Source organism: Tinamus guttatus, unplaced genomic scaffold (genome assembly GCF_059628265.1).
Source record: "Tinamus guttatus ecotype Peru unplaced genomic scaffold, ASM5962826v1 Tinamus_guttatus_pri_ptg000327l, whole genome shotgun sequence".
NCBI lineage: Eukaryota > Metazoa > Chordata > Aves > Tinamiformes > Tinamidae > Tinamus > Tinamus guttatus.
The window spans coordinates 4,506,604-4,531,024 of NW_028288861.1; the positions used below are offsets into that span (position 1 = coordinate 4,506,604).

The following is a 24,421-nucleotide window of genomic DNA, read 5'->3' on the forward strand; positions in this document are numbered from 1 at the left end:
TCTATCTTTTGCTCAACCACTAGTGCATGTATTCATCATGGGCAAAATGCTCGAGTGTAAAAAAAAAAAAAAAAAAAAAAAAAAAAAAAGCATAACATTTTAATTATGCTGAATAGCATATATGAAATAATTTTCAAGCTAAGCAAACAAAAACTAAGACATCACCTCACTACACATTCAAATAAGTAAGACAAATGCACGGCATTTAACAACTGAAACAAATTAACTGTAACTCAATAGAAAGAATTTCAGAGATGTACATTTAGTTATGTACATCTCTGAAACGGTGTATGTTACATTTATGAACAATTACACATTAGCATCTCAGTCCTGGAAACATTTACTCAATTCTGATTTTCAAATATAGGAAGTTAATCACTCATTCTCACATGCATATTTGCAGGCTTAGCTACTCTTAAATTTAATCCCTACATTCTTCCATCTACTTTTTAAAGAATCTAACAAATGCAAATTTTGCAGTTACAAAAGTAAGCTTTTTGCTTATTGCAACTTACGCAAACTGAGGCACCACTTGAAAAGAAAACTATATATATATACTCAGTAAACAAATTCAGATTACTGCTACTGATTAAAGCAAAGGTTAATATGCCTAAACATAGCTATAACACAAATCAAAAGATTTTCACTTAAGTAAATTTGGTAATAACGCCTCTGCTTTTATCTTTGTTATTGCCTGTCAGATATTGTCTTCTTTTTTTCCTAAGAACTTAGCTAATTTATAAATCAAAATAGAAAAATGCAATAACTGGCAAAGATGACGTAGATGGACACAGTTCAAACTAGTTCCACATGCGGCAAGTAAGAGGGTGAAGTTTAAGGGTAAGGATGTTATGTAACCTATATGTTCACCTCTAAGAGCAAGAAAGCAGGGAACATTTCTGATTTTGGTTTTGTTTAAGAACATAAAAGTTCTAAGTTCAAAAATCTGAAAACAAGTGGTCAAGTAAACACATCTTGCATCCACTCTTATTAACTAATAGTAGCCAACTCTCTGCTTGTGCAATAAAAAGGGCCGGCCGCTCAGTACCCGCATTTTGTTTGCGCAGCTCTTGAGAGTGAATAAAAACCCACTGGCCCAGGCAGGATTTAACTCCTGGCCAATTCTGATGTTTACAAACACAATCGCTGCAGTAACGTGAAGAGACTCTTATCACTAACTGAGGTCTCAGGTATTTTTTCCTTTTTTTTTTTTTTTCTTTTGAAAAATACAATTTTTTTTACAAGGCACTAAGATAACTTTGGCAAAATTGGTCAAATTTAGCCTCCATCGTTTTTTGAGGCACAAGTTAGCATTTATATTTTATTTCTGCAACAAATCTATCAAATACCTCCTGTAAAAAAGAGGTAATTTTGAAAGTATCAATATATTTTAATATTAAGAACACAGTAAACAAAAAGGCAGGTTTTTTTCTAACTTTATAACAGCAAGATATCAACCATGCATGAAGGCTGTCAAACATTTCGTGAAATCATAACATATTTCAAAAGCTTCTCTCTTTCTCTCCCCAATACAAAATTACCTAAAAAGAGCAAATAATGGAAGTCTTCCCTTGGTTATCTTACCAACTATCTTACTGACATTTTTAATTCAGGCTGCAAGTATTCCTGCCCTCCACGGTGTAAGAACATGTATGAATATAGGAATACACAGGAAAAAAACTCCCCAACTTAAAATAAAAAAGGAAAAAAACAAAACAAACAATTATCATTTTAAAAAGACACAAAATTAAGAATGCTAAAAAAAAAAGTGTAAAAGTAAAAAAAAAAAAAAAAGTACGATTATAAATGCTAGAACCTTAACTCTCATGTGTAATTTGAAGACATGCAGAAGTTAGAGCATGTGCATAAACCCATTTACATCAGTATTAGCTACAAATTTCCTTAAAGTCATTCCTGCCAAATTTGAGCCTTACGACTGTACCATATTTAGAAAGTACATACTTTATTGGAGTTAATTTAAACATGCTGTGTGAATTCATGAAAAAATTCATCATACTGCAGTTTATTTTTTCTTTTTACTCTGTCCTAAGCTTAGTCAGAAAATTCACAAGGTGAAAAAGCTTCCTTCTCTGAGAAAAATGAAGAAATAGCAAAAAGCAGAGATAAAAGGCGAGTATCCGAAATCTACACAGCCAGCCCAGAGAAGAAGCTACTGCAGCTCGTCCCCCATCCCCTGGAACGGTGTGATGCCCTCACTCTTCCCAAACTTGCAACACATGTCAAAACCAAATTATTTTCTATTTGGCACCACCAAAAGAAAGGGCAACATAAGATTCCCCAGTTACAATGAACTCGAGGGCCCTGTGCGAATTTTCTAAGTATGCACAATGTAGCAGGCACTGTAGATTTATTTCCCTATTAGGGCAACAGAACCCAAACATTTTAAGTCTAAACAAAGCCAAAGAACCAAGAGAAGCTTCAACCCAAAATAAGCACAGCTTACTTACTTGCAGTGCTCATGACATTCCTTCCCAGAGTATTAGTATTGTTATCACTGCTACTTCGGCTTAAATTCATGTTGTTCGTAGCGTTGGTGCGCGCAATGTTTGCTACTCTTCGCACAAAAGACTCCAGGCTCGACGTTTCTCGGGACGATAAGTTGGGGACACTGGCGCTGGAGCTCATGGGCGCCCCGGCTGCCAACAGAGAGCTCACAGAGAGCCTATTGCTCGCCGAAGAGCTGAGCGGTCGCTGCGAAGTTGCTTCCTTATTAGTCAGTTCGGACACGGAGCTGACGTCGGGCGAGCTCACGCTAACGATTCCCATGGAGATGGCGCTGGCCTCCCCGGCCGGCCGCACGGGGTTCTCGGGGCCTAGCTTCCTCTCTGCGCTCTCGCTGCCTATGTCTGCTGTGAGGGTGCTGGTGCTGGCGCTGGACGAGGAGCCCACCTCGGCCTGCGGCACGCTATCAGCGGAGGACAGAACCACAATCGGCTCGTGGACGTCAGCGCCTGAAACTATATTTTGCTCCATTACACTCTCTGATCTCCGCTCCATTTTGGTTGAGCCCATGCTGATGTCGCTGCTACTGGCCACGCTACACACAGAACTGCTGCTTCCTTTTCTACTTGAGGAGCCTGCAGCAGCAGTCGTCTTGTCTGGACAGTTGTTTTTCACCAGGCTGCTCCATGACTGCGTTGTGCCTGAAACAGTGGATGAAACAGGTTTGGGTGATGCCGCTGAATCAGGGTCGTACCCTGGCGCAAGCTTGAGGTCAAACTTTCCTTCTGCGCCCATACGGTAAGAGTTAGAGCCACCAGCATCCCAGGTGACATCAATCCAGCCTGGAAAGGGACAGGAGTTTGTGAGATCCAGCAGAAAGCAGACAGGAGCGTGTCAGACAGTAGCTCCACAATGTGGGATCAGCTTCTTATAAGGGCTGTATCTCTGAATTAACAAAATTACTAAACAGTCCCTAATGCCAATTATAAAGGAAAAGTCTTGCAATCCAAACAAATTGGCATTTTAAGATGCTGTTAATTTTAACATGTCAAGCACGTGCCACAATTGATCAACTTTAGGCTCTGAGAATCCAGCCAAAAAGAAGTTTGCTCCAAGATGGAGCCTGGATTACTAGGATCTCCCAAAATAGCAGGATGGTTAGATACTCTAATATCAGAAGTGTACATTAAAATGTATCATCATAACTTTATTAATATCTGGCAAGAAATTACAATTCCTTTGCAGACATACTACATCATATTTTTCTTTGTGGGGTACTTTTGCAGGAGCATATATCTCCACAACAGAATGCATTTTATCAAATTGATTTGTTTGGGATTTTTCATTTCTATAGCATAACACAAAAGCGAGTTTACTGATACTTCGCCTTTCAGTAATTGGCAGGCTCAACCAGGCAACCTTTTCTTAGACAAGAAGCCTTACGGTAGTCAAGTAAATACTACTTAAATTAAGATTTTGGGGTTGTGAAAAGATTACATTGCATTACATTGAATGCTAGAGCTCCGCATTAGCAATATATATAGGCATGTATATATACACATACACACACACATATATGGAAAGAGATGCTACTCTTCAATTCCTTTAGTAAAAGACGAATTAAAGTAACAGTATTTTGTAAACATTCAATGTAATAAAGCTACAATGTTGAGATTAATCTATGAAATTTAACTAAATAGAACAGAAAGAAGGGCAGTGCCTTTTTTTCGCCTGAGCATCTAGCAACACTTCAGACTCTTCTAAAAATAATTCTAGTACTTTTATTATACATTAATTACAAGAAAACTTGGTATCATTAATTCAATTGATAAACACTTTCTTTAAAAACAAAGCTCTTAAGCTTAGTCATCTCCTATAACCCCAGACAAAATCCAAACAAAATGCCGGGTCCAATGCACACAGGTGAAAAAAAGCAGGTGAGAAGTAATTTGCAATAAAAAATGAGTTAGCACAGTCAGGTGCTTTTTAACCTTGTAGCTGTCTAAACTGTCAACACTTGTTAGACCAAAACAGAAAAACTACAGGCAATTTTTTTTATTAAAAATTAAGTGGATAAAATTTTCAGATACAATAAGTAGGCAGGCTCAGACCCCATTATTCTTGTATGATTTTATTCCAACTTCGTGTACTAGATCTGAATAGGTCATGCCATTATATGGCGGAATTTTGAAGGGTGAAGTTGTCAGACAAATCTAAATATTTGCCTTTATTTGTCTTTTTTTTCTTAATAAAATATCAAAAAAGAGAAAGTTCATACTACAGTTAAAAGTATGACTTTTCTGCTCTATGAGTATCAGCATAGAGCATTTTGAAAAAGCATACCCAAACTGCTGTTCCTATTTGGATAGTTCCTCTACCTAAAATACTAAGTACAAGCATTTCAAGGCTTGTGCAACTTCTTAAACATATGACGCACTTGGAGTCTCGTTGCATCATGTTCTACATTACAGCCCAAAGCAACTTGATATTTGTCTAAACTTGTGAATAACCTCAAAAAAGTGGGATACTACATTTCAATGTTCCATTCATAAGAAAGTTGTGGTAGCATTAACAGTCTGACAACACAAACTTTTGCAGTCTGGCATTGTCAATAGACACAGGAGCCTCAACTTCACCTCCTCTTAAACAGGAAAGTTGTAATAAAACAGAGGAATGAAGACACTGGTCTATACAATTTGACAAAAATAGTCTAATCCTTACAAGTGACAATATGGTTATGGATACTCTTATGTCTCAAGAGCAAACATACTGATGATGGAGCAATTCCCTACTGTACGGAATGGTTTCAAAAAAAAATTAAAAAAAAAAAAAAGATTCAAGGAAGCTAAAAAAGTTTTAAAGACTTTGTACATTGGACATTTCACCATGTTAGAGATCTGGCAACTCGAACATTAAGAAATGTAAAAAAATCTGCCTAAAAGGGAACCTAGAAATTACACAAGTCTTCTGAACCCAGACAATGGTGAGGAATGTGGTGGCAGGGGGCAAGATTATCATCCCTTGCGAAGCGTCTTCAACATCCTGGCCTCCTGAGCACTGACTTCCTTGGCTGTTACTTTTTATTCTTTTTATTAACTAAGTAACAACCAGATCCCAATGAAGCTAGCAAGGTAGAAAGGGTAAAGGGCAAAAGATGAGAAAAATGTCGCAAATGCTAAGATAGAAGAAAAGAAGAAAGGTAATTTGAAACTTTGCAGGCACAAAGCTTAGTCAGTTGATTGCCCTGTTTTTTTGGCTCTAACAAATGTCTAAACAATTTGGTGTTTTAATTAAACAAGTTTAATTAAAAATAATTTTAATTTCCAACAAGAAGGTACTCCTTTCATGCATTAAACAAAAATTCACAAATGAACTGCAAGAGTGAAAAAGTATTTCCCAAAATATTTAAAATTTTATTCATCAATTTCAAAGAAAACACTGTTACCAAATCCACACTCAAAATGCAGTAATACATGAAATAATCACCCATTTAGGAAACTCAGGTAATCCTGGCTCACCATTATGCAGTTCTCCTGTAACAGTGCCTTCCCCCTGCGGGCTTCCATCCTGATCCCGCCACTTCCAGTCAATTCCTCTGATCACACGGGCTCCGGGCACCATGTATTTCAAAACCTGAGAACGAACTAGTCGTCGCTGCCTTCGCAGATTGGCTTCAGCTTCTTTAGCAGCTTTTCCTGAAAGAAATAAACCAAAGTGAAAAGACTGAAAATAAAGCAATATTGAATGGGTAATAATTCCAAACTCAACTTTTCGGCTGGTTTCTTTGCAAGGCTGAACGTTTTCTCACACTTGAGTTTCATATTGCATTTTTGTTAGCACTTTCAGATAGCAATTAGGATGTATATATTCTGCTTCTTACCCAACTGATCTTCACAAACTCCATTCACAGTGCCATACAGTTCAAATCCAGAGAGGGAGAGGTAGTGTGTCTGCCCACTGGCATTCTTTCCCATCTGTTTTATTCTAATGTGTCTCCAACCTTGTTTCTCATCCTTTGGAGGATCTAAAGGCCATGTTGCAGTAGACCTTTGATTTCAGGGGGAGATGGTGAGGAGATGGACACAGGCAGAAGTTTAGTATTGGCACTGATCATTTTTAGATTAAGTCAGAAAATTGCCAAAAAGAAACAAAACTTAGTAACTTTAAGACAAACACTGCATGAGTGCTCGTGTTCCCGTTTTCTCCAAAGCTACCCACACACAAATTAAGAACAGCATCTGTGCTTTTCATCAGCATGTTACCATACAAAGAGTTTATGGATCACGTATTTTCCAGTCCTTCCTTGGTAATTTATCTACCATTCCCTTGTGCTGCTGTGTATTACACCTATTGCAAACATTACATTCGTCTGCACCCCAGTATCTTTTTAACTGAGCACATTTTTATAAAAGCCGGTAAGATAAACTCACATACCCTGGTTCGTTGAGACTACAGTCATCAACATGAGTATACAAAGTAGTCCAGTTCTGGCCATCCTTCGATACCTGGAAAACCCAGTTTCTGAGAGCAGATCTTCCATAACCTCGAGCATGACGTAACGTGTAAGCTGACGGTATAACCCAGAGGCCAAGATCAATGGCAAACCAAGCATTCTTATCATCGTTAGTGTGACAATTGAGAGCTGAACTGTCACGGCTCAGGATGTCTTCTAAACGGCCATAAGGCAGATTTCTTCCTTCTGAGGATGTAACCACTACTAACCCATAGGCTGCTGGGTTTACCCACTCATATGCAGTTCTATATTAAAAAGAAAAATGTACTGTTCAATTATTACATTAAAAACAGACATTAATAACATTTAACTCTAAACTGTAGATTACAGTTTGGTTTATTACAAACCACCTTATGCAATTACAAAGCTTTTTAGAGATGGTCCAAAAACATCACTTTTCTATAATGGTTAAAAAAAAAAAAAAAAAAAAAAACAACTAAGTGACCAAAATCACCCAACCAAAAGAACAATAACAGAAAATTCCTATCCTTTAATTTCTTATGTAAGCATACAGAGATTTGCACTTTTCTATTACTTAAGTAGAGCAAAAAGAAATGTAATTCTACAGATCCATAGTAAAACCAAAGATATGCTGCACTCCTGCCAAAAAAAGAAATCCCGCAGCAAAGACTTCGTTTCATGAGTTGTGTTTTTGTTCCCGTACAGACTACAGTTGATTACGTTTCACTTCAAAATACTTGGATCTTTGAAAAAACTCACTTGGCGTTTGTCCCAATCCAATAAATAATTCCATTTTCATCAAAATCATGTTGATGCCTGAACACAAATGTTTGGCCTTCACGTAACTTCCGTACAAAAACGAACGAGGCCCTATCGAAATCGTACCATTGCTTTGCTACCTAAATGAAAAGAAAGCAGAGGAAATATGACATCTGCAGGACACAGCTAGCCCGTGTGAACTGTGCCTGTGCATGCTGCTCACCATTTTCAAGAGATACTGTTCTAGAGACTCAACAGTTGCCAAGGGCTCCATCTTCAGCATTCTACCTGTCCGATCTATTAAAGAGGTCTCCCCAGAAGCACGTTCCAAACGAAATCGCAAACGCCTCGTTAATATCTGCAAGAACAGGTAAACATTAATATGGGCTTTTCTTGTTCTGAATTTGTCAATTTTAAGAAAAGCAAGATGTCTCATTACACACTTGTAGTGGTGTATCAAATGTATTTTAATTGAATTTTTTATTTAATTGAATAATGCAGTTTTTTCATTTAATGCTTTAATAATCTCCTAGTACTCATTTTTTTTTAAATGAATTAACAATTCTTTACTAAGAAAAAGTATAATCAACAACATATTGAAGTGAATATTTGCTGACACTCTTTCTTTGCAGATTAAAACAAGCAATAACAAAATATGAAAATACTTTTAAAATATATTCAGTAGCAGTAAGTGTTACTTCCTGCAACTATTTTTTGATAATGAAAAGCAAATCGGAAATATTTGCACTTCAATGTCATATCACAAAGCCAGGCCATGCATTCAAATATGAAAAAACTTACACTTCACATAAGCTGAACAAGAGCAGGAGGAAGATTTTTAGCTAACTTGCAGCTTTCCATTTAGAGAAGACTCCTCCAACTATCATGTGTTACCAAATATACACACAGCCCTAGAGGTAATGCTTTCAACCACCACAGCCCACGCCAAGGAATCACAAACAAACAGATGTTAAAATCATCTTTGACAAAATTATTGCTTTTGGACATAGTTACATTCTGCTAGTGAGGACACTTACGCAGTGAGCGTATCCCTATATGGAAAGAAAAATATTTTAAGAGAAAATGTGTTTGTTCTTTCTGTTGTCCTCAATTAGCATTTTCTCTTCATAGCTAAAAGAGACTGAACGAGAACTGAAGTGAGCATTTAGGTTAGGGTAGGTTATTTAGAAAGACTCAAGAACAGACCTAGGCAGTGTTTTCCTACAAGTCTATCCAGCTTTTGGGAAAACACATCTCATACCCATTCAGTGCATGTCATCTTCCCTGAAATTCATACAAAACATTCAGCTGCATAAGTAAGCAATATCATATATTATCACTCTATAATTACCTGAAGATTGTATGTGGAGCCTGGTGTATCATACAAGTGGAGAGGTAGACGTTCAATAGATTCTAACACTGCTATCAGTTTCCGAATTAAAGCAACTGCCGGACGACTGTGGAAGTTGTAACAGTTATTACGTTACCATGTAGTAAGAAAAGACAACTCTACACTATCCTAGAAGAGTGCTGTTGTGCTGCTGTATTTTTTTTGTTCTTAACTGAGGAGACGGAGTTACAATTCAATGTTTCAAGTAAATTTGCATGAAATGTTACTTCAAGTTCAGAATCAAATTATTAATACTCCTGGACATCAATTCATTTCTGTTTTCCCCTGTTTTTATACAGGGTGTTCTTTTTTTTTTTTTTTTAATTAAAGGAACGGTATTAAACCAGATAATTTAATTCATTCACCGTGAAAAGATTTTATACCATAGTAAGAAAAATATTAATCTGCACATGCACATAATTAAGTGATAAAGAACCACCTTTATCTCTATCCACAGGCATGCACACAACACAGTTGGCTACTAAAGATCAAAGTAATTCTATCAAAGTTTTAATTGCTAATTCAGTAACAAATAGGAAAATTAGCCTTAAAATACAGATTTCATTTGAGAAAAACGTAAACCAAAAATGGCAAGACAGTTTCTTTGTCTTTACATTTTTGATGCAGTGCTTTACCACTTCATAAACACATTTATTATTTACCTTTCATCATCTTCATTTTCACTGAATGCTGTTTTGAACACGTTTATTCTCTCTACTAGTTGACTACAATCTTGCTTCAAATCTAAATCAACATTCTAAGAGCAAAGAAAAAATATATTTTTAAAAAACCTTACATGTACATTCTTTATACTGGAAAAGTATCTACTTAGGCTAATTTAATCCATATTTAAAGCCTCTATACCTAAAGTCTAACAGCTGATGCCATTAAACTGGGTAGTGTTGACTTAAAGATTTTTAATGGCTTATTTGAACCTGGGACTTCCCTAAATAAAATATTCTATTGTGATAAAAAATGTGCAGTACTTAAAAATCACTAATTAGTGCAAGTCTGCCTGGTTTTAATAAAGACAGCAAAAAGCCACATTTATTTGTAAAAGATCTTAACTGAGGTCTATATCTACCATAAGAAATAAAGTTTTTTTTTTTTTTTTTTTTTTTTTAACAAAAGCTTGTGCTCTTTAAACTTACATTATTTAAAACTGTAAGCAACGACTGAACTAAACCACTACTACACATTTCGTATGGAGAAATAGTGTTCTCATCCTTCAATAGTACAATTAAATTTTCCAAAGCAGTCTTCATTAAATCTCTCCAAGTATTTTCACTTTCAATGCACTGGAAGAAAAGACAGTGAAACATGGTATAAGTTTTTTTCAGATGCTTCATTTGAAAAATAACATCCCATTCAAGTACGGAGCTGGTAATTACATCATTAAAGAAACCCACGTTTCATGGACAGACATCTTGTGACTTTCCTTTACAACATGACAGTGACTAGTCTGAACATTACATGATTTTTTACTACCACTCCAGGCACTAAAGGCACCCGTGTAAAGCAGATATACTTACCTGCCTGTTCGTATGAAGCTCCCAGGAGGATTCCAGCTGCGTTGCAATGTTCCTCAGTGTCACAACTACCCCTCGAGGCATACTTTCCACTGCTTTAAAATGATCATCATACAAGTCTCTTGCCATAGTGCGTACCTAGGAAGGGATTTTTGTAATCAGAAATCATACCATACCGCATATATAAAGACGATTCTCCAGGTACTCTCCATGATTCTCGATTTTATTTTAGTTTTTCTCTTCCTTCAAAGAAACCCACAACAGATACAAACAGGGAAGAAGAGAAATCTAACCTAAAACACATCATGAAATTCAAAGGTTCTGAAAGGGTAAAAATACATGAGAAAATAAATAGAAAGGCACAAAACATTTTAGTGAAACTTAGAAAAAATTAAGCTTAATGTTAAACAAATAGCAGCACAAAAGGAGACAAAACAGACAGATCTCTTGATCTGTAAATCTGTATCTTTAAATTTGTATCAGAGACTTGGAAATCTTTTTGGATATAAAATAAATTTAGTTATTAGATGGTTTCTGAGTGATTTTTCACATTTTTAAAATCGCTTACACAAGTCATTAGGCGACCTTATGTTTATGAAGATGAGAATTATTCTCCACAAAACATGCAGGGGACAGATTTTACAAAACAAGTTCTTAGTAAACATTTTGCTTTTAAGAGATGTTCCCAAGAATCTTTGCTTGGTATTATCAACACGTGCCCTAAAACAAAAGGCACCTCTCAAACTCTGAAGCTATTTTATATAGCATAATCTCCGATATGGAAGAGCTCTTCCCTACTGTTATCATTCAACCTATCCTCATTTAGACAGCAATTTGATTTGGAATTCAGTGATACATTTTCTCAAACATGTGTTTTCTACATAAAACAGAAGGCATTGCAGAAATTTTAAGAGAAGTCAAGACTGAGGGTTAGCTTGAGTGTTTGGCATCAGCTGGACACAGAACAAACTGCTACTATGGGTTTCTGTAAAAAGCTTAAGCCTTGATTTCTTATCTCCTATTTCTTTTCTCAGTCTGAGAAAAGAGAATTTTTAAATAGATGTCTAAGACTATGGATTTTACACATCTTGCTCTACAACTTCTATAAAACCAAACTGCCTGTTCCAGCTCACCTCCCCCCCCTTGTCCATCACTGCATCCAGCTCTAAATTAACATCTCAGCATAGGGCATATGATGTAACAGATGCCTCTGATATGACTGTGCTACACATGTTCCCAGCCAGCCTGTAATAACTGCATCATTTCATTGGGAATGGGATTTTAGCTTTTGTTTAAGGACATAAGCAAGACAAAAGACATCAAGTTAAAAAGGCAAGACTTATCTAGCCTATGTCACTTCAGATGCTCACAGGATTTCCCTTAAGACCTCCATGTTACTGTTTACTATGACACTGATAAAATATTTTATTCTACTTATCCCTAGGAAGCGAGTTTAGTATTTGGAGCATAAGACTAAGAGGAAGATATGTTATTTACACATGATTGCTGTCCTGTTTGTGACATCTCTAATAAATTTTGAATGCTCTGGTAATTAATAATTCATAGTTATTGGCCAAAACAGAAACATTGGATTAATTAGAAAAAAATGATTATGGAACATCAACAAATATGTATTATGATCTCAACTCTTAAATCGATTACAAAACTTTCATCAATTCAAAAAAAGAACAGGAACAAGTTATGAAAAAAAGTCATGAAGTATATGTTCTAATGATTTTTAAATTAAGTATTCACAAGAGATAAGTACATTGATCACTATGTCTTTCCTTTTTGAGTAAAAAAAGGAAAACAGAATTATTCATATGTGCTAGGAAAATTACTTTTTATGTCACACTTTCTAAAAGAAAAATCACATTTCTTCCACAAGACCACAGAGTTTGCAACTTCTTTTGTATAGTCTGTGCAAATTATTCTGAGTGAAATTTCCCCTTTCAGAACTTAATATGAAATTATATACAGTTGGAATCAGACATTCTGATCGTTTAATACAAGTTAAATCTCCGTAACCATGTCAAAATAAACTCTGCTTCTAAGTATAAAATCCAGAGATGCTCGCCAACCTTTTGCTTTGTTTTCTCCAGTTTAGATTTCAGCTTTCTTCCCCTTTTACCAGTCCATCCAGTCACAAATTCTGACCCTGTAAAAGTATTTTAAAGAATGATTCTCCCACAGACTTAAAAAAAACAACCACACACACACACACACACTCCCTCCCAAACTACCTCACGTACTCTTGCTTCCACCTTACACATCTCTCTACTTACCCAGAGAGGTTTCAGCTGTAAACGAATGTTTCGTCCCTCTATTAGACTCAAAAACAAAGCCTGGCAGATCCTCTTTCAGTATGGTAGCTTGCTGGCCATCGGAGTTGTGAATAGCAATCTCGCCCTCCTTCAAGCACGTGAGTGACCAGTTTCCCACAGTAAGTTTAGCTGGCCCTGGGGCTGATAAAATGGGCTGACTCGGGGTAGACGGCTTCACCTGACTTCGTGCTCTTTGCAGCTTCTCAAGGAATTCACTCCTGCTTTCTATTTAAAAGAAGAACCATTTTTTTTTCCTGGCAAGTGATTTCAGTTATCTCATCCCAAGCTTCCCCCCAGCAGCAAAATGACTTAGTATATTCAATGCAAAATTAATTTTGAAATTAAGGGTCTTGAAATACTCTAAACTTCCCACTTATGTACTCCAACAGTGATTTATTTTACAATCACATTGAAATGGATGCTGCAACTCTTTCTGAATGGTGCTGTTGACTGATGTAGTAATCAAACTTTACAATTAAAATGAAGAGAAATTAAACAGACATACAGTATATTTCTAGCCTTGTAAAATAATTATTGTCAACATGAATTATTTTCATAAGTGTATTTTAGAAAAGGAGATTAAACACTCCATGAACACTCCAGCAGGAAAACAGCAATCAACCTAGAAGTTTAAAAAAGTGGAGAAAAAGAGGTCAAAGTCATATAAAAGGAGGGAAAAAAAACATAACCTGAGAGTCCGATAAACATGTGGTAAAAGCAAATTTCAGCTGATAGCCATTTGCTTAGATTGACAATCATAAAGGTATGATTTTTCTTCATAAGCTCTGTTAAAACTTTCAACTCCTTTCTAAAAAACCTACATTCACTTCAGAGAAAAGAGGAAAGCCACAGTTATGTGGCTCATACAGCATACTCAGGTATGCTGTATTAATTCAGTAGACTATTATAATGCAGATACTCTGATTCTTTTTATCAGTAACTATTTTCAGGCCTTTTTTATCTCAGACAGAAATGTGAAATAATTCTCATGGCATCAAATGCGGATTGACAAAAAGCAAGTATTTATATAAAAATATCATTTAAGGACAACAAGAGAGTTGTGTTCATGCAACCCAGCTTAAAATTACTTGAAACAACTCTTGATTTTAATTTTTATTTTAATTTTAATTAAAGATCACATATGATGTTTAAAATGTGAAGACAATACCTGAACCTGAGAGTGAAAAAAGAAAAGGAGGGAAAAAAAAAGGGGCAATAATTCACTAATTATTATTAGTACTTCACTAGTGTAAAGAAAGTGTCTCTACTTCAAAGTTAACCAGGATCCTCATTTTTCAGTATGCTGGTCTGATAAATACAACTTCTTTTGTAATGCATGCACATATAAAATTGCTGTTTTCCTTCTGCTGGCATAACTTACGCACCAAGTTTTTGGATTTTGTCATTTTTAATGTATAACAGAAAAACAAATCATATCTGCATACCATTTTAGACATAAAATCTTTCCTTCATTGCTTAAAATTCCTAACATCCAGTAAGGAGGCTTATAAAAAGAATTTGAAATTTTGCAGGCAAAACTGAAACTTAGATTAATGAAATCTCTTTGAAGTTTCATAGTTACAATTTTACCTATTTACTATGCAACATGTCACACTTAAATCCCAATGATTACACATAGTTCAGAATAATTTCAGAGATAGGAATAAATTCCCTTTGACTGAAATTTGAGACTTGTTTAAAACTTAAGAATTACCATTAAATTTCAATTTTTGCATTGAATTTTTACTTTTTTTTTTCCTCAAAATTCAAACAAAACAAGTATTAAGGCAGTGGGGAGAGGGGTGAGGACAGACCTTCAAAATATAAGAGCTCCCCCAACCATTTCCCTTCTGGGAACACTAACAAGTTCACACTAACCAGTTAAACAGCTACAACCCTCTGCATTCTTGCCAGTCAGTAAGTTACTAAAACGTAGACCATGAGCTTCAATCAGCAGTGGTTTAGAAGAGCAGAACACATATTATAGTTCAGGACTGAATGTGCAGGTCAGACTCTGGCTGCCTCCTCCCCTCTCTAGGTGCGGTTCCATCAGATCCGGCCTCCGCAGCATTTCAACCAGACACGGCCCCTGTGGGCCCTGATGGGTTAGCTACTGGTTTGCCTTCAAGCCACACAGCAATGTCAGCACTCTCTGTAAATGAGGGCTTAAAAGAAGCCCCATTTGATCTATATTTCAGTAATTTCAGTATTTATGTCAGTATTTATTGCATAAAATCACGGGGAATGTCTTACTAAAAAAAATCTTCAAATTTATTCAATCTTTAAAAAAATGACTGAGCTGAAGAGACACAACTTAAGTCAGAGGGTTTTTTTTTTTTTTATGTTCTCTTCACTCCAGGTTCATCTGAATAATCACCGCTTCTTATATAAGAAGAGTGGAATGGAAAAGTGTAATTCAGAAGCAACCACGAATTGACATCCAGGGGCTACAAGAATTTCAAAATCATAGACTTTCTTCAAATTCTGTGATAATAAACAAGCCTCTCAACACAGAAATTGTTTGTCTATGAAGTTATTAGCTTTGTTTAGCAAAATGTGCAATAATACCATTCTGTCAGGAAAAGAAAAAAGTGAAAAATAAAACATATTTTATCTTAATGCCTCAAAGTTGATGGGTAAAGTCATTAGAACCTCATTTCTATCCTGAATTATAATATGGTCTGGTATTTCATACAATGGCTTGCTGAAAACATAGTAGTATTACAAAGCATTTTACATGTCCCATAAATGCATCAAGTGCTGCAAAAAAGATAAAACAATAAAGGAGGGTTGTTTCTGCATTCCGAGTAAGTTGCATATTCTAGTCAGAATTAAAAGAAATATCTATTATCACCAGTGCGTAAGGTCTGTTCCCTAATCCTCTCTCCAACAGACAGTTAGGACACTAACTTGTTTCCCAGTCTTGATGAGAAACTCGCCATTACTTTGTCTTCAAACGCATGCAATTTCATTCTGCTAGCTAGAAGCAAACAACAAATTGCCATTTCAACCTGCTTTTCCTGGGGCGGCCACTAGAAAGTGCTTTTAATGACTAGGGTGAAAAAAATAAGTATGCATGAAGAAGAATCAAAACAAAACCAAGTTAATACACTCTACTGGCAAGGTGTTTAACATTTAATTCACCAAGGAAGTCACGTTATGGTCACATGCTATCTGATGAAAAGCATCACAATTAACTGACCACCTTCCACCTGTTTACATCCTTTACTACTTAGAAAGCCAATTCCTGCAAAACAAAATAGCTCCAATCAAATCACATATACACAAAAGAGTCTCAAAACTTGACTTGGACATAAACTGTAGACACTACCTGAGCTGTCAGATCCTCCTTCAGGGCTGCCACTGGAATACATCGTGGCCAGTTTCCCATCCAAGATGAACCTGAACCATCCGTTACTACCATTAGACAGCTCCAGGGCTGCAGCATCACTCCAGATATACAGGCAGTCCCTTCCCCTAATGATTGACCAGTCTCTCCAGTGATATGGTTTACCCTGTTGCAGCTCTTTTGCATCCTCCTGTGGTTCATCCTCCTGTAACAAAACGGTATTAAGAAACAAACCAAACAAAAAAGCACAAAAAATAAACAAACAAAAAAAATCCCACAGAAATAGTAAAAAAAAAAAAAAAAATTGAGGAAGAAAAATTTACTCAAACCAGAAGCATAGGAACTAAACTTTTATCTCTATAAAATATATCTTGAAAAGCATTCATCAACAAGACAGAAACTTGAAAGAAAACACTCCCTTTTAGATACACATTTAACTACTCTACAATATCAGCATATCACTGAGGCATCCAACTCTGTTTCTAAGGGGTTTTACAGGAACATTAAGAAATGAGAAACTTCACAGTGTTAACACTTATTCCAAAATCACTGAGTGCCTAAAAGTATCTGAGTTGTCAGTGATACAGCTGTCAGAAGTCAGTATAACACATGCATTTTAAGACTTTTCACCACGTAGAAAATATTCCTCTTTTTGTATTTTTAATATATTCCCTAGCAAGGCTTACAGGCACCTGCAGTTATGGGATATATACATAGTGGAAGAGGTACATTCCTTTGAGAAGGGGTTCATTTTGTTTCATGGACATTTTTGAAATCCTAGATAAACTGTCCACAGTGAAGTATTTATGGATAGCAAAATCAGCGGGTACCAATGTCCTAACAGGAAGCGAAGCTACAAAACTTTGAAACAAAAAGGCAATTTAACAAGAAACATACAAAATAAGCAATATTGTAACTACCTATCTAGGTTGCTATCTACCCGTAATTTTCATAGCATTGAAAAATGTATTAAAAGCCATCGTTTTACAGGGAAAAAAATAATTCTGTACTTACTTTCTCAGGTTTAGACTCCTCTTCATTCTCATCATCAGAAGATGGTCCTGCCAAGGTTGACACTTTACTGATTACACCCAGCCTAGCCAGCTGGTCCAGGAAAAGATCACCACCTTTATCCACCAAATCCCTTATGATTTGCAAGGCTAGCAAATGGCCATCATCATCATCCTGCAACAAATTGGTATGGAAAGGATATAATGAAGCAGAGATCTGTTTACTTGAAATTATCTTGACATGTTGAACTTCATACCTCACCATAAACACTTTAATGCTAGTTATTAATAAATGTGGGAACAATAAGCATAAAACTTCTTTGTTTTATAAGAGGGCAACATTTTCTTTTTTCCTACCTCTTGATCAAGAACTGTAGCTGTGATCTCAACCAGTATTGTGGGCAGATTGTGGCCAGCATCAGAATCACAAACTTCTTTTAGCAGTGCTTCAGAACAAAAATGTATCATTTTTCTAATAAGGGCAAGACTTGCTTTCCTTAAAAAGAAGTTACAGAAAAAAGATTCTTACAAAAATAAAAATGAAGCTATCAAAGCAACAAAAAGGTTCAAGCTAAAACTGCTTTTGCATGCCATTTATGCATGTGCACAAAAATACAATTTTGAGAAGAGTTCCAGGCCTGGTCACCAGATAGGAAGTCTCAGATTAATTCAAAAAATTATTCACCTCCTGATCTTTTTGATTCTACAGTAGTATGACAGGCTATTATGGTTTTTTTCTCTTCAAAACTTTTTTTTTTTTAAATACACAAACCTATTCTTCATTCTACCTTTACCCAGTGTCTTAGAGATTCCAATTCACTTCTTATTTCTAGAAGCTCCATCTCTCTCTCTCTCGTATTCCATTTCTTTCATGTATTTCCAGAGTTGAATCAGATCTCTGGAATTTTAAAGTCTAAAATTATGACATGCAGCCATATCATAGTAAAAATTAGAATTTCTTTGGAAGTCAAGTAATTGGGCATGGGTTAAAACATGGGTTTTTTATTTAGGTGGCATTTTAAAACATAATTTAGTCTGATACAGATAGAAAACTTGAAAATATAGAGAAACAACCACTTCTAGAAGTCTGCAATTAGTCACACAACTTGTTAACACTGTTTCATTGGAAACAGCCTAGCTTCAGCTTCGCACTATCAGCTCCTCTGGAGTCCTTCTCTACTAAAGAGCACTTTACCACCTTGTACTTGCGCTGCTCAAAGCACTTGTACCTTGGGAACATGAGTAAGAGATTAAACAAATGTTACATTTGCAGAGCAAAAGACTTAAAAGTTTATGGTCATACACAATTTATCATAGCCATTATGCCTGCAGTATTACTTTTTAAGTATTAAATTGAATTCCTTTAGTTCACTCAGTAGGGTAAATCCTGTCCAGCTGGTTAGTCGTCTGGCTCTCTCTGCATCCTCTTCTTTATGTTTTAGATGCAGTAATTTTTATGGAAAAAAATCCACCTTGGCATTTTTAATACAGTATGTGAAGAAATTCAAAACATACAGGGAAATCACCTATTGTGACTATTACCTTATTGAAGGCAGCATAGTTTGTTGAAATGTTTGTGCAAACACAGGCAATAGTCTTTTCAAGTATATGGGTGCCATTTCTGGATCTCCTTTAGGTTCGTTACATTCTTCTTCATCTTTGTTTGCATCTTTCTTTTTCTTTTCATCTCCTTTGTTAACAGGACACATCCAGTCCCCTACAAAATATTTCTTCTTTAAACATTCAACAATAAACAAATCTTAAAATAGAAGTAAAAAGCTCTCTTCACTAACATACAGAAAAAGAAATAAGCATTTCTGAAATGTAAGATTTAGGCAGAAAAGACTACGGTAACAAGCACCGAAGGTCACTTGCATGAAAAGCTGGAAGCCCTTAAAAATAATTTTTCCTAAATCAAAATAGAGTAAATGCTAAAAATAACTGAGTTGCAAGCAATTCTACTAGCAAAGAGTATGAACTGAGACCTGCACTCACCTGGAGACTGGAGAATAGCTACTACTTCACTATGCCCCCTTTCCCGAGCTTTGTCTAATGGAGTTTTTCCATCTTCATCTCTCAAATCAGGGTTTGCTCCATGTCGCAAGAGAGTCTGAGAATTTTTTTTTAAAGAAAAAAAAAGATTCCTCACTTCCAAAGAAACAAACCTGTTTTCCCATATAGTTCTCCTAAAGTTTTCTTATACTTGTATGCTAAGTTACAATGCTATGTGCTTTTTTGCAGCTGTAGAGCTAACATAAAACTACTTTTATTCATATTATTTACCTATTGCAACAAAGATTATGCCATTTTGATAAACCCTCTAAAGAATGAACATATGTAACAATGTAAATATAAACAAATTACAGCCAAACATTTCTTTAGAATTAGGCAAAACGCCACTACACAAGTCTTCCTAGCACATGACAGAAGTTTGCACCATACCTTGGCTACTTGAGGTCTTCCAAAACATGCTGCATAATGTAATGAGGATGATCTCTGACCTCTGTTAACATCAGCACCTCTTTCACATAGAAATTCTACCTGTTAAACAAGAAGTAAATCTTCTGTTTCACCTAGCTTTCTTTATATGAATAACCTAAGTTAAGATTCAGTAAAACTAATTTACCATTTCCTGAGTTCCAAAAGCTGAGGCCCAGTTCAAAAGAGTTTGTCCTACATCATCCATAAAATTTACTTCAAAAGCTGAAAGATACAATTAGATAAAATAATTAAAGCTCACAGCACCATACATTAACTATCATTAGTGTTCCTTAAATAAATACCAAATATATATATTTTTAAACATCTTCTACAAGCCCATGGTATGAAAGCGTTCATGTCCTCAACTATAATCCAAAAATATGTGAATTATTACCAACTAGAACTGAAGCATATTTAATAAAGTGAAAAAAACTTGTATATAAATTACTTAAGAAGAACTGAAGTCATATATAAAAAAATGCATGATACTGGCAAAGTATCATGAGTATTATGATGATGAGACACGGGGAATTACAAAAACAGAGATCCTGAAGATATTTTATGTATCTTATCTTCTGAAGTACTTTTTCTTACCTCCTGTGTCAATAGCATCTATTAGGGCATCAGTATCCTTACTGCGGATGCAATCTATCAGCTGCCGATGAGAACGTTCCCCAGAACTATCCAGTCTTCGCAACCCTGGGATTCTGCCTGTAGATCCAGCACTGGATTTTGGCAGGGCTTTTCTCCCTTCGAATAGTAGCACCAAAAGAAGATCTACTAACCGCATGGTATCCAGTACACATCTCTCATCACCCTGCAACGCACTTTCTATAGAATCTGGAAGTTCAGATCTTAGGAGATCCTGGAAATAATTAAAAGTCTGAACAATAAAAAATATACAGGGCTTTAGAAAACACTATCAGAATTGGGTTTCATATCCATATGAAATGTTTCCTTTTATGCCTTTAAAAATAACTTTAAAATATATTGGCTACACAAAAGTATATGAAAAGAAAAAAAAAAAACACACAAGAAAATGAAGAGCTGTAGCGTAAAAATAGTTCTTACATGTGTTACTACTGGAGAGCCTCTACACAGGGTTGACAACAGGCTTACAATGGTTGACACCTGATTACTCAGTTTAGAGTCTGCGGCTGTGGAGGGGGCTCCAGTACTGCTGCGACCAGGCTTGCAAGCGGAGGAAGGTCCTGACACCGTCCCACCCGCAGCTGCCATGCGGGATAACAATTCCTCAGTTAATCCATGCTTAGCGAGCGGGGCTGGGTCAACTCCACGCCGTGTGAATCTGTCGGCTAATGAAGCAAAACACCTCAGAGCTCCATCTGAAACCTGAGAAAAAAATGCAAGACAACAGATGCTCAAAATCTCTTCCTTAGTGTGGGAAGATACTAAGCAAATAGCCACAGGAATACAACATGCATAGAAGAACTGTATATTCTAGGTTCATTTCATAGTCAACAAAAAGGCAGAGGCATCCTAGGCCTGCAGCTCAGAGCAGGAACCTACCTTTACTCCAACTCTCTATTCAATAATTTCAAGGAAAACAAGGAAACTGTTTTCCTTTGTTTAAAGTCCAGCTTTGCAAGTCCTTAACCACAGAAAATACAGCAGCTATATAATAAAATCTGTTAAAGCAACTTTCTAATAGTGAAGCGGCAAAAAGACAAAAACAAGAAAACGCAAGAATGAAATTGTACCTAGCCAAATATAGGTACAAACTGCGAAATGCAGCTTCTAGCCTAGGACAGCCCACAGGGCACCTGGCTCAGGAATATGGAAAAGATTTCTCTGAAAATAAAATACAAACTCCCAAATTTAGGTTTCTCATTAATGAGTTATAGCAATGATACTGCGGAAACGAGGCTTACAGATGATCCTCTCAATCTGGGAGAGAGCACTGCTGGCCAGCTGCCTGGGAAAAAATGTCGAGCAGCTTTCAGGCCAGCATTAGAAATAAAAAGAGGTTTTTGCCTTCAACATCTCTCATCTAAACTACATGCTAAATAAAACAACTTCACTTTTTAGACAAGGAGTTCTTGCAGGCACATCTGGAGAACTGCTTGTGAAATGCCTGCCTTCTTAAACACAACCTCTGCAGTTCATGAAGCAGTAAACCAGAACAAGCTCTACAGAAGATGCTTAACAGCAGCCACTGTTTATCAAGTCCTCAGTTACTGCAGCCTTCAGTCCCTCAAGAGACATGAACTTCTTGTCTCATCTGTTTGGAAAACCAGTCAGCACCAAGGTGTAAACACAGCTACCGACACACAAGTTAGGGCATTATTAGCCATTCAACCACACAGTTAAGTTTGCAAGGATTTAAAGAACAAAGCCTCTCCTGAATAAATGTGATGACTCTAAACTTCTACTGTGGTCCTAGTGTGCCAAGCGTTCTCACTTATCAGCAATTTTCTGCAAAGGATTTCTCCTTTAACTTAAAACAATAACTACTTGTGCCCTCCAAAGTTTCAATTACATCAACTTTTATATAATTCATACATAATTTACCATTTTTTAATCACAGCAGCTCTAGCACACATGTACAAGATTTAGCATGCAACATGAGCAACACAGATATTCTATATTTCTCATCACAAGCTGCAAGTTAAGCAGAAGGGAGAAAGGGACAAAAAAGGGGCAGGTATATATAAGCAGAATGATCAAACTCAGAAGTGTAAACCAAACCAAAACAACAAAAAAAGGCTTTAGAGAGAAGGTTATTAGGCAAATCCATATTTAACACATCAACACCTATCATGAAACTTGAGGCTTCTTCCATACAACACATCATCTCCCAATAATACTGGCATGGATTTACTTATCAGGGTTGCTGCACTTCTAAGGACACTCATCTTAAGCTCAACTGCTAAAGATCAACTTCCTTACAGTTTGGACTCTCATCTGCTCAGACCTCTGAGAGTCCCAGAATTTTCTTTTCTTTTTTTCAAGCACATTAAAAATCTCTAGGATTATCTGGCTTCCCATTTATGACCTAAATCTCAGGGTTACCTTCCACCTGATGAGTGGTGTGAAAACAAAGCTAAGCGAAAATCCCACCACACACAAAGACAACCTGGCTTATCCTCAAAAGGTTTGAGTGACAGACCCTTAAGAATAATCAGCTCCACTGCCAGATAATTCCTTCACAATTATGTTAAAGGAAATTAAAAAAAAAAAAAAGAAAAAAAGAAGAAACTCATAACAAAAGACTTAGTCTCACAAATATGATGTGCTTAATAAAACAAATGCATGGAGGGAGGCAAAATGGGGTGTAGAATAGCGTGGAGAAGTCTGGCAAGACTACATGTAGCAAAATATAGCAAGAACTTGGCAAAGTAACTACCAAAATGCACTAATTCGTCACACAGAAAAGGACTGTACTGGTAGGAAGAGGAAAACTCCTTTAGGTTTTCATTTCCTAAGTTTATAGTAAAAGAGCTACTTCATCTCAATCTGCTAAAATTGCAAAAAAAGTGGTGCAGCGTCTGTAGCAGCACCATTTATTAGTATTTTGGCATTCATTGTGGATTTTTTTCCCCTCTTAGCTTAGCAAGATAAAAATGTATTTAGGTCATTTTTATCTGCCACATATGCTTATTTCCATAGTGACCAAAGGGCAGACTTGGAATGATGACCGCTTCAGAAAATATTTCAGTTACTCGAAAAAATTTGGTGTTTGATTCCTTGAAAACAAGTTGAGTAAAATCTCTCTGTATGAGATCGTATTTACATGATAGTTTACAGTCAAGCAGCACTAAGCAGTATTTTTACGCTCTTGTCATCATAACCATAAAAAAAAGTATTATAACATCCAAATATAACAGCTACTATATAAACATAGTTGTGGAGGCTGTATAAAAAATACCTAACCATTTGTTTATTAAACATGATGGAAGTTAAATACACAGCATGTTGTGCCAACTATTACATTACCTGATGGTCTTCGTGTTTTAATAAACTAGACAGTGATTCCACACAGATCTCTAATGAAGAATCCTGGGGCTCCATTTTGCCACAGAGCCTGGATACTACAGCCATCGCAGAATGCAAAGTGTCTTTATGGACAAGGTGTCCGCTGTCACGAATGAATGTCAGAACACAATTCAACCCTCCAGCCTCAAACACAGCTCCTGATTCACGGGTGCAGATTAACTCTAACACCTACGACAAAAATGAAATTTAATTATCATTACAGTTATTTGCTTACAACCATCTACACCATGGGTTAAGAAAGCAAAACAACTGAAGAGCTGCCTCAACATTTAAAAGGAGACAATACATTGTAGTTGCACTATTAGATTTCCTGCTAAAATACAGGAGGAAATACAAGAATATCCTCAAGAGCATGCAAATGACAGAAATTCATGAGAAACAACTACATAATACTGAAATGATAACTGCACAACCCACAACTGAGAGCTAAGAAACTTTTAAGAGTACTGCTGTGTCAGTACTTCAGTTTGGATAGACTGGAACAACATAGTTATGAAGGTGCAGGAAATACATGCACAAAGTCTGAGGCAATTGTAATTAAAGGCTTAAACTGTGATTGTTTATGGGCATGAGTTATGCACTGTCGACAGCCCAAGAGATCTGGAGGGCCTCAGTCAGTTTGGAG

The 24,421-nt window shown here is 36.2% G+C and overlaps 1 protein-coding gene across 6 annotated transcripts in view; it reads right to left on the reverse strand.

The window, feature by feature from the left end:
- The window catches only part of HECTD1 (HECT domain E3 ubiquitin protein ligase 1), a 55,931-nt gene that overhangs the window by 16,918 nt on the left and 14,592 nt on the right, over positions 1-24,421 (reverse strand). For 2 of the 6 annotated variants that reach the window (XM_088529225.1, XM_088529223.1), the window contains exons 3-24: positions 23,737-23,964; positions 20,851-21,132; positions 20,374-20,662; positions 19,925-20,001; positions 19,741-19,839; positions 19,294-19,408; positions 18,841-19,015; positions 17,656-17,794; positions 17,303-17,473; positions 16,271-16,493; positions 12,901-13,164; positions 12,697-12,773; positions 10,619-10,753; positions 10,238-10,384; positions 9,749-9,843; positions 9,048-9,153; positions 7,920-8,054; positions 7,697-7,836; positions 6,898-7,221; positions 6,344-6,510; positions 5,982-6,158; positions 2,469-3,305 (exon numbers count right to left, since the gene is read on the reverse strand). In XM_088529225.1, the coding sequence (XP_088385351.1) occupies positions 2,469-3,305; positions 5,982-6,158; positions 6,344-6,510; positions 6,898-7,221; positions 7,697-7,836; positions 7,920-8,054; positions 9,048-9,153; positions 9,749-9,843; positions 10,238-10,384; positions 10,619-10,753; positions 12,697-12,773; positions 12,901-13,164; positions 16,271-16,493; positions 17,303-17,473; positions 17,656-17,794; positions 18,841-19,015; positions 19,294-19,408; positions 19,741-19,839; positions 19,925-20,001; positions 20,374-20,662; positions 20,851-21,132; positions 23,737-23,964 (4,402 nt within the window). Of the gene's footprint in view, positions 1-2,468; positions 3,306-5,981; positions 6,159-6,343; positions 6,511-6,897; positions 7,222-7,696; positions 7,837-7,919; positions 8,055-9,047; positions 9,154-9,748; positions 9,844-10,237; positions 10,385-10,618; positions 10,754-12,696; positions 12,774-12,900; positions 13,165-16,141; positions 16,187-16,270; positions 16,494-17,302; positions 17,474-17,655; positions 17,795-18,840; positions 19,016-19,293; positions 19,409-19,740; positions 19,840-19,924; positions 20,002-20,373; positions 20,663-20,850; positions 21,133-23,736; positions 23,965-24,421 lie in introns of all 6 variants that reach the window. The other 4 variants (XM_088529226.1, XM_010216509.2, XM_010216507.2 and 1 more) reach the window with 4 other exon arrangements.